Below are 18870 nucleotides of genomic sequence, written 5' to 3' on the forward strand. Positions count from 1 at the left end.
CCCCTTTTAAAAGAATTAAAAGAACTTTTAATTCTTTTAAATATCAAAGAAATAGTACCTATTCTTGACATCGCTTCATCACCTTGCTTCGCGCCCCTACCTTTTCGTCTCCAAAACACTTTCTATAAAAATCGTTCCTTTTTCGTTCTTCTTCATCTTCACCTTTTTGAATCTCTGCAATCTTTTCCGACACTCTACTAAAATCCATGGCTTCCAAAGCTTCCAAGGACCAAACTTTCTCCTTTTCTGCATCAGATGCCCTCGACCGATATTATCTATTCCGGGATTCTGATAATTTCAAAGAAGGATCTCATCTGTTCTCTATACAGAATGATTTTGAAGATTCTTATATCCTTGGCCCTGCTGCTCACAATCACTTTTTCGTTCCACAATGCCTGTCAAACCGCTTCCCTCGTCATCAGATTGAGGTACTTCCCGTCCATGAGTCATCTATTTTGGCGTACGAGTGGTATTCTCGTCCTTCTCGCCTTAGGGCTTTCTCTGATTTTGATTCTGAGTTCTATCAATGGTACCTTCGTCTTCTTCCTTCTAAGGGTTCTATTTGGAATACCCTTTCCATCCACGATGCTTTGCGTCTTAGTTGCTTCGACTACCATGTGAATCGGGAACTGATTGGCGCGTTGTCCTGTTTTTGGTCATCTTCGACCAACTACTTCTTTTTCCCTTTTTCTCCTATGTCGGTAACTTTGCTTGATGTACACTGCCTTACTGGGCTCTCTCTTTTGGGTACAGACCCATCTACCCTGTCTCTAGACTCTCATTCGCCGCTCGGCAAATTATCTGATTCTGAAATGGCCTACGGGACATTCATGAAAAACTACTTTAAAAAGGAAAATGCAGTTACCGATGAGGAGCACACTGCTTTTCTTTTATACTGGCTCTGTAAATTCCTTTTCTGCCACCCTATAGTTAGGGTCTCGAATGATTTTGTTGCTGTTGCTTCTGCTTTAGCTTCAGGGACCCGGCTTTCTTTAGGCAAGACACTGTTGGCCTTTCTCTATCGGGGTTTAGCCCATGCCTCTTCTTCCACTGCTTCAGATGAAGTTAGTGGCGTTTTTTGTGGTCCCCTTTGGCTTCTTCAAGCATGGGCAACCTTCTATTTCCCCACTTGGTTTTCCAAAGATCAAGTTATCCAGCCTCTCTCGGTTTCTATTCCTGACCAACTAATCTGCCAAACTTTGAGCAGGAAACTGGTCTCTGTTCCTAAAACACCATCCTCCTGTTTTCGGTACTTTATTTCTCAACTTTATTCCACTGAGGAGAATTCACATTCCTTCTCTCCTTTCTTTACCCCTCAATTCAAATCTTACCTTCCTGCCTTTCAGAAGAACAAAAGTGATTTTTGGCAATCTGTCTTGACTTCTGTTGATCTCCCTGTGAGATTTTCAACAAAAGGCAGGTTTGCTGCTGGCTTTGAAATCTATTCTCCCCAATACTGTGCCAAGCAACTTGGGTTAATTCAAGGAGTTCCTGTTCCCGCTCTTTACACTTTCTCTGTTGCTTCTTTTGATAAATTAACTTGCAAGCTGAAGGATGATCAACCTTTTAATGAGCTGACCACGTTGATACGGAGTATCTACCGATTGTCTCGTGTCATTGAATTCACTGGCTACTCCGATTATTCTTCAGCCGATTTTGACATTTGGTGGAAAGATTATCAAAAGACTGTGTTTTCAGATCCTCTGGATCTGATTCTTTCAAAAATAAAAGATGCTGTTCCTCCTATAGCACCAAAAGCAATTGAGGCTGTGAATAAGTCTCCAACCAAGTCAATAGAACCTTCCAAAGGTAATTTCATTGTCAATATATGTTTTGCTTGATTTCAGCCTCCTATTTAATATCATACTCTCGCAGTGAACAAGAAAAGAAAGGCTTCGGACTCTATTGCCCCAAAGAAAGCACCAGCAAAACGCGGCTTTAGAAAAGTAACTATTCGTTCCTCAGAATCTCCAGAAAATCCTCCAACATCTGATCAATCTTCAGAGCTCACACTTCGAGCTATGATGAAACCGCGCCCACCAAAAGGTACTTCTCTTGCTCTATTTATGGAGACTAGCAATGTGCATATTAGCACTAATTTGTATATACTTTGATTAATCCAGATACCTCCAAGACTAATCCATCCAGTGTTGCTTCTCCTAGCAAGGCTCTTATCATATCAGCCCCAAATCCTTCACCAGTAATTCCTGCTTCTTTGATAGAAGTCACTGCTGAGTTGATTCAAGATCAAACTCCTGTTTCAAATCCCCAAGAAGGTATATCAACGCAGGATATTCCTACCAATGTCATAGAACCTGTTTCTGCACCTCAAGAAATTCCAACGCCTGAAGAAACGACGTCTCAGGACCCTTTGAGTGTGCAAGTGCCACCAACTTCTCAGATCATCATCGGTTTATCTCCTTCAACATCCTCTGCTGTGCCCAACCCATCTGCTCAGATCGAAATTTTCTCTTTAGCAGAACGGGAGGAGTTGGAAAGAATATTGGCAGGTACCCATCCCAGTTCTTCAATGACTGATGATTCCTCAGGGCCTTCAACTTTGTCAATGCTTGCCGAAGTTCCTAGAGAAGTGGCTAGAGCTAAATGGGAACAGCTCTTAAACCTATTAGAGCCTGGTTATGGAAAGTTGATCATTGACTCTAACAAAGAACGCCAAGCGAGGAATCTTTTCCAGGAAATATGCTCTGGCCATCCATCCTTTATTTTGTCGGATTCTTTCCAAGACAAAATTGATCTCTTCGCTGTTGACTTTGTAGACGCTGTGACTAAAATCAGAGCCAATCTTGATCATCTTCCCCATCTTCTCTTTGGAGAAAGCCGAGGACTGGCAATCCAGGATGAATTAGCCAACAAGCGTGAAGATGCTCGTCTCTTCTATAATCATTTTAAAGTTGAAGCAAGCAAACTTCAAAGCTTGGAGGCCAGAAAAGCAGAGCTTGAAGCAGAGCTGAGGATGGTGGATGCTCACATTATAGACCAGAAATTCACAGTCTCAAACTTTTCTCCCACACTTAGACGCAAGATGCAGAAATGTAGGGAATTGGAGAAAGAGTTTGATAATACTATTGGGTTAGTTAAGGTTCATGAGAAGAAAAGGGCAGAGATTATGGATGAAAACTACGGGCTAGAACTTAGATTAAGAGACTTTGTAACTGAAGCCAAAACCCTATTGGCTAATTGGAGATAAAATGTTGAAACCATTTGCTTGGATTCCATTCTTGGTCTTCTTTGCATTTGCTTTATTGTAAAATACCCCGACAGAGCAAATTCCCGATGCTTGTATATTCCAATGTGGAATATCCCGATAAAACAAATTCCCGACGATGTATATTCAAATGTAAGATATCCCGATAAAGCAAATTCCCGACGCTGTATATTTTAGCAATCGGTAACTCAAACGTTCTATCCGAATATCACTCTTTATCTCTGTCCGGTTCTTTTGGATATCTGAATCAACTCAAAGATAACTGCTCCACTGTAACTTGAGTAACTGAAAGATCAAATGCTTATCTTTCCTATCATTCATTCTCTCTGAACTTATTGGTTACCAACTTAATAACTGCTTATCCACATACATGATTCAAATTCCATCTCCATCCCGTCTCTCCGAGAAAATTCTGACACATCATCCTCCACGATCTGCTCCCTTTATAACTGTTCAAGCTTGCCACAGATTCTCTGCAAACTCACAATTCAGTTCATGATGTCTTCACATGGTTCTTCATCTCGGCTGCTTCTTTGGTCTCGATCACGGAATAGTCGTAATACTTATGAAGGTAAACTTTCTACCTGACTTTTGACGACCATTCTTCATTCCCTTTAACGTGACAACTTGCCTCGTTCTCTATAGGTGATCGATCCTTATGGAGACGACTACACGAACTGCTGTCCCAAGGACACCATGCTTTATTATTGAACAACAATCATAAGGTAGAAGTTACCAACCTGACAGACTTTTTCAGATCCAAAGTATTTCTGTCTGCAGATTCTACCTTTCTGGATCTAGTCTGGGAGCTATGTTCTTTATTCCCTGATAACTTTGATGCATTCAAACATAATGTGAGGGAGATTTGGAATTTGGAACCTGTTGTTGTGGAAGCTGATGCTCTTCAACTTCATATTGAAAAGGAGTTCTCCCGATTGCAAGATTCTAAGGCTGAATATGCTCAAACCCAGGAGTCTTGTACTCAGGCCAAAGATGATGTTGATATGGCACGTCGACTCCTTACTTTCTTTTTGAATCATCGTTATGTAGAACAAAGAATGGTCAGAGATGAAATCTTTCGAGTTAGATCCATGGTTGAAGTTTCTTCAAACAGGTACAGACAGTTACTTCGAGAAGCTTGGGAAAAGTTTGAAGTTGTCCGCTTCCATTCTCGTCACATGAAGTATCTTGAAGAACAACTTTCTGAACTTCACCCGAATCTTGCCTTACATTCTAATCTTGTAACCCAAAATCTCAAACTTGTTAAGGATCTGCAAATCTTTGTAACCAAGATCAGAATATATTTTGACTTCTAGTAGATGAATAAATTTCCTTATGTTTCCCAGATTGATGGATGATATTTCTTTAGGAATTTCCCATTTATGGAACGTGATAGTTCTTTTCCATTGACATCCATCAACCTGTATGCATTCCCACTCAGCACTTCGGTAACTAAATAGGGTCCTTCCCAATTTGATGACCATTTACCGAATTCTCTATTTTGGAGATTAAAAGGCAGTATCGCTTTCCATACTAGATCCCCCACCACAAACTGCTTAACTTTAACTCTTTTGTTAAAAGCTCTAGCTACTCTTCTCTTTTGTGCGATCAATTGATCCAAAGAAGCCGCACGAACCTCATCTAGTTCATCCAGATTTATATGCATCCAATCTTTATAATCTTCAGGCAGCATTTCACTCTGTAATTGGATTCTTAAAGATTGCACTGTTATTTCCATTGGTAAAACTGCCTCTTGTCCATATGTAAGCATATAAGGGCTGATACCTGTACTTGATCTTCGTGACGTTCGGTATGTCCACAATACTCTTGACAACAAAGTATCCCATTCCTTTGGATTTTCTTCTAGATGTTTCTTGATAAGACCAATAACAACTTTGTTAGTAGCCTCAGCTTGTCCATTTGCCTGAGAATAGTACGGTGTGGAATAAATCATTTTGATTCCTCTTGACCGTGCAAATTCCTTTACCTCACTTCCAGTGAACACTGTACCTTGATCGGCAGTAATTGATTCAGGCAAACCGAATCGATGAATTATATTTTCTTCCATAAATTTGATCACGGTCTTTTGTGTTATACTCTTGTATGGAATGGCCTCCACCCACTTCGTAAAATAATCTGTGGCTAACAAAATATAACTGTGCTTATGAGAAGAGGGTGGGTAAATCTTACCAATTATATCCATTGCCCATCCTTTAAATGGCCACGGCTTTATAATAGAATGGAGCTCCATAGCAGGTACATGTTGCAACGGTCCATGTTTTTGACATGAAAGACATGCTTTGACATAATTAATACAATCCTGCATCATTGCTGGCAAAAAATATCCATACCTTTTTAACAGCCATCTCATCTTGATTCCTGCTTGATGAGCTCCACACACGCCTTCATGTGTTTCTGCCATAACCAATTTTGCATTATCTTCATCAAGACAACGCAAAAGCAATCCATCTGAGGATTTTCGGTATAATTCTTCTCCTAATATGACATATTTCTGGGCTTGTCTTCTCAGCTTTCGATCTCTTGAATCTGGATTCCTCAAATGCTCGATGATACTTTGCTTCCAATCCTCTTTTTGGACTACCTCGCTAACTGCTATCGGTATCTTTCTTTGTTCAATATTAGGTACCGACAGTATTATGGTGGTTGTGATGTCAGCTAGCTCTTTTGATATTCGGTATCCAGAAGCTATTTGAGCCAACTCGTTAGCCTCAAAATTTGCATCTCTTTTAACATGGGCTATGTCGTACTCCCTGAACTGCTCTAATTGCTTTTTAGCTAGATAGTAATAACCAATCAAATTCTCATTCAGACACTGGTATTCTCCCCTTAATTGCTTTACCACTAATTGTGAATCACCGAATACTTTGATAAACTGTGCTTTCAACTCAATCAGTATTCCCAATCCGATAATCAATGCTTCATATTCGGCTTGATTATTTGAACATTCAAAATTTAACTTACAGACGCACCTTGTAAGTTTCCCATCGGGAGAAATTATTACCAATCCAGCTCCAGCCATGCTCTTAGCACGCGATCCATCAAAATACATAGTCCATGGTAGCACCTGACTGAGACTTTGTTCATTTTCTTCCATTTGTAAACATGGATATTCGGTAAGAAAATCAACAATGGCCTGGCCTTTTACTGCTTTGATCGGCACATATATCAAATCAAACTCGGACAGGATAAAGGCCCACTTTGCTATACGCCCTTTTATAACAGGTCGGGATAGCATATATTTTATTATATCAGTTTTACCGATCACATGTACTGTAGTTGGCAGCAAATAATGCCTTAACTTCATACAAGCAAAGTATAAAGATAGACATAATTTTTCAATTGCGGTATATCTTTTTTCAACATCAGTTAACACCCTGCTCAAATAATATACCGCTTGTTCTTTCCCATTCTCATTTTCTTGAGCCAACATACTCCCGATAGTTATATCGGTAGCTGATAAGTACAATTTCAGTGGTTTGCCTGCTTCTGGCGGCATTAATACAAAGCGGATTCATTAGATAAGCTTTGATCGAATCAAACGCCTTTCGTTGTTTTTCTTCCCATATAAATTCATCCTGCTTTTTGAGACGCAGAAGCTGTGTCATCGGCTCCATTTTATCAGACAAATTGGCAATGAATCTTCTTAGAAAATTTATTTTCCCGATCACCATCTGTAGTTGTTTCTTTGACGTAGGGTGAGAAAGCTCCATAATAGCCTTTGTTTTGTTCTTGTCAACTTCGATTCCCCTCTGATTGACCAAAAATCCCAAGAAATTTCCTGCTTGTATTCCAAAGGCACACTTGGTTGGATTCATCTTCAATTTGTATTTCCTTGTCCTAATAAACGCTTGCTCGAGATAATCCAGATGATCTTTTTGAGCTGATTTAACCACCACGTCATCAATATAAACTTCTAAGAATTTGCCAATCATATCATGAAAAATCAAATTCATTGCCCGCTGATACGTAGCTCCTACATTCTTTAGTCCAAAAGGCATAACCACCCACTGAAAAGTCCCGATTGCACCAGGACATCTAAATGCTGTCTTCGGGACATCTTCCTTAGCTATAAATATTTGGTTATAACCGAATGACCATCCATCGGGGATAACATCTCATTTCCCGATCTGAGTCTACTAACATATCGCCATAGGCATTTGGTATTCATCCTTTGGAGTGGCATTATTCAGATCCCGAAAGTCAATACAAACTCTCAGCTTCCCATTCTTCTTTTTCACAGGGACAATATTTGAAAGCCACTCTACATACCTGGTTGTTTCAATAAATCTTGCTTTCAGTAGTCTTTCTATTTCCTCTTTGACTTTATCCACCACATCTGGAGCAAATCTTCTTGCTAGCTGCTTATGCGGACGAAATCCTTTCTTGATTGGAAGACGATGTTCTACAATGTCTCTTGATAAACCAGGCATTTCATTATAGTCCCATGCAAAACAATCCTTATATTCTTTGATTAGATTAACCAACTTTTCTTTCATGCCCCCTTGTAAAAAAGCACTCACATATATCGGGCGGAAACGACCAGGCTCCCCTATATCAACTTCTAACAATGGATCTTGAGCCTCCATTGTCCTGTCTTCTTTGACCAGTGGATCTTCCCATTCATCTATACAATCTGAGGCTTCACCCTTTTGATGTGCCATTTCCGCCAAATATACAAAATACTTTTCACAAACTTCTTGCAATACTGACTCGCTTTCCATATAGAGTATGTAATTCTTCCAATGCCAAGCTTGACTTAGGGATCCATTCGGCTTTCGCATCCCCGAAGCGGCAATAAGCAAGGGACTGTGGATCTGTCCCTGGTGTTTCAACAGCATAACCTCCATATGCACAGTCTCGATATTTTCGGCAAATATCAGTCCACCCGATTGAAACATATCCCGAATCTGCCTCAACATACTCCACTTTCTCGCCATTCCAAAATGCCAAGACTTGATGCAAAGTTGAAGGTACGCACTGATTAGAGTGTATCCAATCTCTTCCGAGCAGCAGATTATATGAACCATCAGACTCTATCACAAAGAAAGTCGTTTTGGACGACTTGGACCCTATAATCAAATCTAGCACTATTGCCCCCTTGACTTCGGTAACTTCCCCAAGAAAATCTGCCAGCTGAACATTAGAAGGGATAATGTCATCATCATCCTTCCCTAATTTCTTGAAGTACTTGTAAGATACGAGGTTCAAAGTGGCTCCAGCATCTACGAAAATTTTACCGACAGACCTACCATTGACCTTTCCTGAAATAACCAAGGATCTTAGATGCTTTGCTTTTTCAGAAGGTACCTTATCAAACTTAATGGCTTCCTTGTCGGAAAACTGGAATTCTGCCATGGCTATTTCCTTTTCCGAAATGTGTTCGGTATCTTCTTCCACTACCAAATCAGTTCCATATTCCGCTGGAAGTTTAGCATGGATCATATTTATCCGTAATGGATGATTATATTTCTTTGACATTTTGGGGTAGCCAATTCGGTAACTCCTGTCATTTCCTCGTGACCATTTAGGACCCAAGTCCTTTTGCCCCACCTTTCCTTGATGTCTTGGATTGAGAGCTACAGTGAACTGCCCAAAATTAACTGTCTGAGGAGCTTGTGAAACTTCTTCTTTTTTCATCTCAACTTGAGAACTATTTCCCGAATCCCCTGGCTCTGATTTAATTTGATCTTTTTGATCAGGGTTTCTTTTCCAGACCCAATTACCTTTCTTACTAACAGATGTGAAAGGTAAATCCTGCTTTACTATGCTTTTAACTCGGCTATCTTGGAAATTCCTTTGCCTATTTTTCATCCGCTGAAAACGCCTCTTGATGGTTCTGTAAGATGCTTGTCCTGGCGATTTAACTGTCGACCATTTTCCTTCGGGAGGATTGTGTGGCACTTTAACTGTTTTTCGCTTGTGGATCTCTTGGGAATTTGACGGTGGTGGATCATCAAACTCATCTCCCCAGCCAGTCGGCACAATTGGTAATGACGGAGGTGCATAATCATCCGTATCTCCGTAATAGACCACATAGTCAAACTTCCCACTAGGTTGTCCAAGCAATCCGACTTTAGGATCACCTTCTTTATATCGTTGCCACAAATTCTTTTTCTTTGCGGGCTTGGGTAATGTTTCTTTTTCTTCATGAACCTGAGTGGTTGATTCCCGAAGTGGGAAAGCTGATTGTGACGAACCATAGTGATATTCCTTCCTCTCACATCTATGACTAACATCTTTTCTTTCGGGAACATGTGCTGTTTGTCTTGATTGAACTTCCTGATCTCTAGCTTGTACCGTACAATTTTCGGTAGCAACAATCTCAGATTTTACCTGTGGTCTACTTGTTCTGCGGACAAACGATTCCGATCGATATCTCCCCCTTGTTCCTCTCATGTATTGGAACTTGGGTATTTCCCGATCCTGGTGAATTAACTCTTGGTGACAACGAGCGCAAAGTTGCTTGTTATTGTCACCTGTCATATCTCGTATGTTAACCATACTAATCATGTTTGGGAAAGGATCTGTATCCACTTCCATTGGGGCCTTGCCTTTGTCTTCAACAAACTTAATTTTGCCTTGACGAATTGCTTCTTGAATAGTCTTCCTAAATACAATGCAATTCACCGTATCATAGGTTGTAGAGTGATGCCACTTGCAATACCTCTTATCTGTCATTTCCTCCTTTGGTGGAATTATTTGCCCTTCAGATAACTTGATCACTCCATCCTTCAATAACAGATCAAATATTTCATCCAACTTGTAGATGTCGAAGGAATAGTTATTTGTCTCCTTAGCCTTGAACTTGGATGCATCTCTCATCCTGGCTGGCTTTAGTGCTGGGCACACATACGATTTTTCAAGCACCATAGTTGCTACGGCTATTTCATTCTCCTCTTCGGCTATATCACCTTGTTCGGTATTTTCAGCAAATGCCACTGTATGCCGATTATCCTTGTTCGGCTTCTTATCTTTCTCCTTCAACAAGTGTTCGTACTTGGAAACCCGTGCGTTCAACTGAAAGAGATCATCAAATGCTTGTCCTTCAAATCTTTCTTTAAGGTTGAACCTCAAGCCATTAAAAGCCAAATCCGTGAACTCCTTTTCAGTAAGTGACGTTAAACATCGGTTTCTGGATTTCTTGAAACGTGCAATAAACTGATCTACCGTTTCGGTACTATATTGATACATCCTGGCCAAATCGGCTACCGTTACTTCTGGTACTGTTCGGTAAAATTGAGAATGGAACTGCCTTTCCATCTCCGTCCATGTCTGAATAGAATTCGCATGCAGATTCGTATACCAAGTAAACGCTGTTTTTGACAAAGACAGTGGGAACAATCTTAACCTTAAATACTCATTAGTTCCGGCTTCTCCACATTGTGCTAAGAATCGACCCACATGTTCCACAGTTGACTGATCTTCTTCTCCTGTAAATACAGCAAAATCTGGCATCTTGAAACCCCTCGGATATGGTATATTGTCAACCCAATCGGGATGTGGTTTCCTATACACTGGCCTTGGCATTCCTCTTTCTGCTCCCAATTGTTGCATTACCAATTCTGCAACTCTATCTGGGTTCCATGGCCTTAAATTTTGCTGGCCTACCCAAGGATCTTGACCTCTAGGATCGAACTGTTGCGGTCGATTCACCCCTTGCTGCTCTACGTTGAAATTAACAGGCAGTGGTGGTCTATAAAGAGGATTTTCTATCACATGAGGATATGGTTGAGGCGCAGGTGGTCTGATATGGTCAATATTAGGCATATTCACTGGTAAAGGTACATTCGTCCCTGATGGTGCACTAGTGGTCACAGGATTAATCAAATTAACCTCATTTGAGGCATTTTGAGGGAAATTATAAGTACTCACACCATTCACAAGGTTTATAGGGGTAGGATTCTCTGGCCTTGGTATAATTCTAACAGGAGGTTGAGAATTTGATCCCCCACTACCATTATATCCAACATGAAAAGGTCCCGATGTTGGTGGGAATGATGTTGTCCCCGGAGGATTTACATAAAAGGGTGGAATTTGAGAAGATGAAGTGGGACGCGATATTACCTCATTTATAGCATTGATCACCATTGGCTTTATCACATCAGTTACATGTCGCACCATATGATTGGTAAGATCGTTCTGCTGCTCCTCAAACATCCTTCTTATCGTGGCTACCAAGGTATTATCTGGTGCCAACACACGGGCTTGTTCTTCAGTTAATTGTCGAGGAATGTCGGCATTCTCCTCTACTTGATTTGCTGCAGAATGTTCAGAACGTGCTTCATCAACTGGATTGTTGATGTTGCCGACCGGTATTCCTTCAGATTGCCTAGTTCTCACCATTTCTCCAAATCTTACCACGCAGGTCCCACCGGGCGTGCCAAAAAGATGTTCGCTCGTTTTGCGACGAGGAATATCCTTCACCGAAACTGTGATTTTCGATTTTTATTAAAGTAGGTTCCGTGGCTTGATTTCTAGGAATATCGTGGCGAAAAAACAGTATAGTCTTGGGTTATGTGGAAGCGGGTAGAAATTGAGTGGATTGAAAATGGATGCGGGATCAACGAGTTCCAAGCTACGTTACAATACTCCTACGAAAGCGGTAAAGGGCTTGAAGGTTAACTAAAGCTACAGGAAGCGTAAACGCAGGAAGTAAAAGTTCAAATGAAACTAAAGTGCATATAAACTTGAGTGTTTTTGCATTCTTGTGTGGGTGTCCTCTTCTTCTTTCCTCTGAGTACATATACCTCCTCCTACCCTGTAACTGCTTGTCGGTTACTTCTTTGTTTTCGAACTTTGAATTTTGGCGCTTTCAATAACGCCTTATCTACCCACGTTTTCCAATTTCATTGTCCACCAAAACTTGATCTCAACTTTGGGATAACTTCCAATTTGGATAAATGATCTCCCACGATCTGCTCGTGTTTACTATCTCCACTTCTTGCTCATAACTTCCTGTTGTCACGATTCACGTGGCTGGGTCGTGATCTTGCCGATTTTCGGTAGCTTCAACATTTCCCGAAATGTAAACTTTTCATGTTTCAGTAAAATTACCGATTCTCTCCAGTCACAGAGTTCGGGACATGGTGCCACTCACGCTTACTACATTCCCGAATTTTATCCAAACGTACTACGACTGAGCTCCATTGTCCATCGGATTTTGACATTAAACCGACGTGACATCCATGCCGATTTTGGTGTAAACAAAGTGATAATTGAACTAGATCATATGTTTATGACATTGTAAGACTCATAGTTCAAACTTGAATGTTTACATGTACGTATTTGAACATTCCTGATCTTACTATACTCTAGTCTGACAAAATATCTAGAATGAACGACCCTTCTTTGTCATCCATTTTCGCTTGATGGATAGACAACCTCTAAACCAAGGAGGCTACATATGAGATTTACCCCTCTAAAATAATGGGGAAAGTATTTCGTACGACGGATACATCAAATAGTTGGAAATTGTGTAACCGTCCAATTGTATAAATTCTATCCTAGTTGGCGCTATACGCGAACACTTCTCACTTTTGATCTAAAAAGAGTTATTAACTCATCACGTATTATTGTCGTGTGGTGTATTCGTCATATGAAATATATTCTCCTAAACGATGAGTATGTTCGATCAAGCATATTAGGGGCTAAGCATAATTCATCAGTAGACAATATTTGTGGGTATTAACCATCAAAATATGTTAATGCAACGACAAATCTTCATAAGGATTAAAAAATGGCGAAAATGCCCTTTCTCGTGACATTCAAAGCACTTCATGCGACCTTTGGATTTTTTTTATCGTGACTTTGACTTGCTTTTGTCCCTGCTGCTGGGCCATCGATGTTGGTCTCTTCCTCAAATCACCTGTCCTCACGCAATGTCTTGCGCTAGACTATCATCTCGCAACTTCCTCTGCCACTCTTTTGAGAACAAGGCGAATTTTACCTCTTATGAGGTAATCATGGTATGCCCTGTAACAAGGAGTCAGTAAAGTGCTCCCATGACTCCGGTAGAGACACCAACAACATTATGCATTGTTCTTCATCATCTAAGATTTTACTAGCATTCTTCAAGTCCATCATGAGTTTATTAAATTTATCTAGGTGGGATCTGATAGACGTACCTTCATGATATCGAAACTAAAACGTCATCTTTAGTATGTATAAACGATTGTTCAAACCCTTCATTAAATAGAGGGCTTAAAGTTTTGCCCATAACGCCACGACATCCTTCTCATCGGCCACTTCTATTAGCACTTCATCCGATAGGTTCATCAAGATTAGGTCATTGCCTTCTCCATTAGCTCATCCTTTTCGCCATCTCTTATTATTTCAGATAACTTAGCCTTACCCTCCAATGCCTTGGCTAAACCTTGAGTTGTTTATAACGCCTTCGTCTGGACACTCCATAACCCAAAATTGTTCCTCTCGTTAAATTTCTCAACGTCTACTCTTGCTCCAGACATAATTGCAAAATCTTAACTTTGATACTAATTATTCTAATTGGAGATATAGCGGAAGCGGATCGTGTTTGCAATTAAGTCGGGAGTTATAGAAATTGACAGAAAAATAAAATGAGGAACAATAAAATGACACAAGAAATTTTATCTGATTCGATCAAAATATCAAAACTTACGTCAACGGAGAGAGTCAGTAAATAATTTACTAATAAATCAAAGAATTACAGAGTTTACGATTATTTACACATTCAAATATTTTTCAGTCATAGTATATACCCAACACTCATGGTGTTTAGTAAATCAACTCAATGGACTCGACTCCCAAATCTCTCCAAGCTCACACCTCTGTTCATCTCTTGAGCTCTCTCTTCTCTCGGCTATCTTCGTCTTCCGATGTCCTATCCGCTTATAGGAGAAAGGATAGGAAAACAAGACAAATGGCGTCCCTTTTCAGAAGCCATACGCCTTCATGTAATTAATGATGACATGACCATCACGCAGCGACATAAGAAAATAAGCATAGCTTCTGCCTTCCCTCTTTCTTCCATTTATTACAAAAGACAAACTAAGCCCACAAATGATGACATAAGAGAACGAGTCATTCGGCACGCACAAGACAATTGTCTGAAGAAGCATACCAATTTCCCTGGGCATATGTGCATGCATTTATGAGGAAAAAAAATGGACGTGGAGACATGCACATAAAATCATGTGCAGAAGATTTTGTGATGTTCTAGCCGTGCGAATCAGGTATAGTATATGAATTCAAATTTGAGACATAATTTATCATTTAAGGTGGAGGCAAAAAGAGAGAGAGAGTGGTAGCATTTTTAGATCTTTGAATCGCAATTATTCTTAATCATCGAGGATCCAAAAACCTTCCTTGATATGACCCGACGCCATTATCTCTGCCGACTATATGTTGGACAGCTTAGTATTTTTCTATTATCTTTAAGGCAATGCACTTACCCAACCAGGTACAGAATCCCACTCTTGGATTCGTTATGATGCATCTGATAGGCTATCTCGTCTCAATTATTAGCAAGTGTTTTGGAGTTTTTCTTTTCTTTTTCCTCTTATTTTTTATTTATATATTGTTTGGTTGAATTGTGGATCGATCCTTGATGGTGGGTGACAAACAAACAAAAATTGCAGACGTATATCACCAAGTTGTTAAAAGATTGTCCAGCTCGATCAACGTGATTCTCATTTCTCTGCAGTAGTAAAAGTCGACGCAACGTGAAGATTTTCACTCATCATTCTAAATATAATTTCTATGAAATTGTTTCTTGCAACACTGAATAAAGCATGTATCAAGAAGTAGCAAGACAGACATTCACCAAGTTACCTAGAGAAAACAATAATCCTACCCATTTGGCCATTGTCTTTACATAAGCGCGATATTTGCTTAGAAAAACCTCTCTCAACTCATCGAAATCGCAACTTAAGTCTATCACTTGTACTTTTTTACATCACGCTTTTGCTATGTCTGTCGCGTTACATTCAATTTATGCATAGTAAGAAAGGAGTATGTGCAATTTATGCCTATAAAACCCTTTCTCGACTCAACTCAACTCACCAAAACCGCAAACCTAATCCAATCTCATTAGCCATTCCCCCATAACAATGGACTCGGTTGATAATGGATTGACGAGGGAGAGCGAGATCGTACAAGCCCATGCTCACCTATGGACCCATGCTTTCAACTCCATCTACTCCATGTCCCTCAAATGCGCCATCGACCTTGGCATCCCTGACGCCCTCCACCCCCACGGCCATCCCATGACCCTTCCCGAGCTCGCCGCCGCGCTGTCGGTCCCCGCCTCCAAGGCCGCCTTCCTGAGCCGACTCATGGCGGTCCTTGCCCAAACCGGCTTCGTCTCTCAACGAAAGTCTGCTGCTAAAAATGACCAGGAGCAGCTGGGGTTGACGTACTCTCTCACTCCCATTTCACAAGCGATCCGGAAAGGCGAGCCTGGTGACTTATCGCCCATGGTGTCGTTCGTCCTCGACCCCATCATACAAGGCCCATTGCACTGCCTGGGTGAGTGGCTCAAGAGCGAGAGCCTGAGCCCCCGCACGCCCTTCGTCATGAAGCACGGGAAGAGCCTGTGGGAGTACACGGCCCAGGACGAGGGGCTGAACCGGAGCGTGAACGAAGCCATGGCGAGTGATGGGCCAGTGATCATGAGGTTGATGGTGGAGAAGCGTGGACGGCAGCTGTTTCAAGGGCTGAGGACGGTGGTCGACGTCGGAGGGGGGATCGGAGGGTTGGTAAGGGAGGCAGCAGAGGCGTTCCCGCAAGTGGAGTGGATGGTGCTCGATCTGCCGCACGTGGTGGCCGGCTTGGAGGGGACGAGGAACTTGAAGTTTGTGAGTGGCGACATGTTTAAGGCTGTTCCTCCTGCGGACGCTGTTTTGCTCAAGGTGCGTACGAGAGAGATTACTTTTCTTTCCCTTTTGCATGGATTGTCACGTTGCAAACGCATGAAATTTTACGCATATTTTGTTCCAGTATCTAAACTTTTAGTTTGTTTAATCAAATACCTTAACTTTTTAATTAGAAAGTAGATAAGAGTTCGGTTACTTGGGGTGTTATATGTTATTACCACTCGAATACAAAGCAAGTTCAACCTAATGTGAAATTACGAGTTGGCGCGAAATTTATGAATCGATTGCTATGAAGTGATGTTACTTAATTCTTCCTGAGTATACTAATTATAATTATTAACCGTGACAGATTCGAAGGCATCAAATCAAAAATCGAATATTAACTATGAAACGTCACTTTGATTAAATTACAAAGTCAAACCAATCATTCGTTACTATATAGGAGTTACAGTAAGTACACTATAACCCACATTTTAAAATATCTTTTCATGTTTTTAGCAAAAAGAAAATTCTTTTCATTTCACTTCTTTTTTTCTAAATCAGTAAAGATTATGATATCTTTTTATATTACACACGCATGCGGAATGATACATATGTACTAAGAGATACGCATCTACGTCTATCTATCAGTGGATATTACACGACTGGAGCGACGATGAGAGCACGAAGATACTGAAGCAGTGTAAAGCAGCGGTCACGATCAATGGTAAGAAGGGAAAGGTGATGATAATCGATATAGTGATCGGAGATGAGTCCAAGGAAGACGGAGCATCCATGGGGATTAAGCTCTGCTTTGACATGATGATGATGGCGATTCTCGCAGGCAAAGAGAGGAACGAGAAAGAATGGGCCAAGCTCTTTCAGGAGGCTGGTTTCACTGAGTACAGAATCACTCCTTTGGAGGGTTTTAGATCTCTCATTGAGGTTTATCCTTAATGATTGAGATTAATTAAAGTAATTGGTGCCCTGGACATCAAGGATTGTCTGATTAATGTGGTTGCAGTTTGTTTTTTTGGGATAAGTGTATTGGAAGTTCTCAAACTTGTCACTAAAGTGCAATTAAGTCCTAAAATTTTCAAAAAGTGCAATCAAGTCCTACAACTTATCACGAAAATGCAATCGAATCCTAAAACTTTCAAAGTGTGCACTCAATGGAATGACTTAATTGAACTAATTTGATAAGTTTTAGGACTTGATTGCAATTTTTGAAAGTTTTAGAACTCAATTGCACTTTTGCAGTAAGTTTTAGGATTTGATTGCACTTTTCAAAAGTTTTAGATTTCAATTGCACTTTCATGACAAGTTTTAGGACTTTCAAAGTATTTATCCTTTGTTTTTTGTTTCTTTGTGGTACCAGTTGTTGCTTTAGCTTTCCAAATCAATCATGCTACAGATGGTTTGCGTGACCAAAAAATTACATGAATCAATGCAGCATGTACTAAAGTTTGTAAGGGACTGCGTCAAAAATTGATTTGAGTACAAATCTTTTTCTAACAAACAAGATTTTCAATATGAGTTCTTATTTTGAATGATCCATTTAGCGTTCACTGCAATCATTAACGAGATCTGACCATAAATGAATTGAAGAGAAATTGCCTTTGTATATATCCATGTGGACTCTATAGTGTGTTACAATCAAGACGTGTTTGTATCCCAACAATGGGCGCAGGAAATGAAATAATCTAATCTAACAATAAAACTAGTTATCATGATCTGACAAGGAAATTAGTTATCCTAAGATATAACGGAATATCAATTAATATCCCTAAAATGTAACATTGAGTTTGGAATATTGTCATCGAACTTGAAATTTTTAAAAAATAAAAAAGATGCAAGAAGCAAGAGCACTGAAGTGCGAGCACTCCCACTTGGTGTGCAAGCCGGTCATTACACAAGATATATGTGGATGTAACCACATCAAATAAATTATCGGATTGTTGTTTTTTTTTGGTAAGGATTTTATCGGATTGTTGTTGGGTGCCAATACCATCAAAAGTTGCACAAACTTTAACTAACTTGGGTAGCATTGAATTGCCAATACCATGAAAAGTTGCACTAACTCTTGACTAACTCGGGCAGCATCGCAACAGATGCGGATGTATCTTTGTATAGAAGGCACGGGTTTTACACTTCCAATTGCATGTAAGCACGAGCATTACATCAAAACAAACGGAACATGTACATAATCTCGTCAACACAGGATGTGGGAGTCACAGCATCATTGAATCAAGTAAAGATTGAACTACCAGGAAGTGAACAAATTGCCATAAGATCACACATTGCCACAACACAATCAAACGAGATGAACAATATCAAGCATCAAAATCGAGAAAGGGATATTAGCAGTAATTGAAAAAGGCAACAACACGAGATGCCAGGTGTACTTTAGGTGTGCTCCCGGTGTGCACTCGAATGTCAAGATTGCTTAGCTCTAAGACCAAGTTAGAACCAAAATAAGAAAAGGGTTATTGTATTGAACACTATAATGTGTTAATCAATACGTATTTATATCAGAACCATGTGTACAGGAAAAAAAACAACCTAAGTCTAGCAAGAAAACTAGCTATCGTAATCTTACATAGAAACTAGCTATCCTACTGTCACGGACCAGAGGTTTCAAGGCCCACCAAACCAAGGAAATTTGGGAAGATTGGGCCCAAAGAACCATGAAACCAAGAACCTTCTTGTACATAGGTTTTTCTAAGAGACTTTAGAATATAACAAGGGTATAATGGGTGATGTATACTTGTAATTAAAAGTGAATTAACGATC

At 40.2% G+C, this 18870-nt stretch overlaps 1 protein-coding gene across 1 annotated transcript; it reads left to right on the forward strand.

The window, feature by feature from the left end:
• The first annotated feature begins 15333 nt into the window (after nt 1–15333).
• LOC115682680 (trans-resveratrol di-O-methyltransferase-like) lies at nt 15334–17071 on the forward strand. The gene is made up of 2 exons (XM_030606974.2): nt 15334–16134; nt 16729–17071. The coding sequence occupies exons 1-2, from the start codon at nt 15334–15336 to the stop codon at nt 17032–17034; spliced, it is 1107 nt and encodes a 368-aa protein (XP_030462834.1). The 3' UTR covers nt 17035–17071.
• The last annotated feature ends 1799 nt before the right edge of the window (nt 17072–18870 follow it).

Source organism: Syzygium oleosum, unplaced genomic scaffold (assembly GCF_021117445.2).
Source record: "Syzygium oleosum isolate NSW1041296 unplaced genomic scaffold, Sole_v2.1 Sole_v2.23, whole genome shotgun sequence".
Classification (NCBI taxonomy): Eukaryota; Viridiplantae; Streptophyta; class Magnoliopsida; order Myrtales; family Myrtaceae; genus Syzygium; species Syzygium oleosum.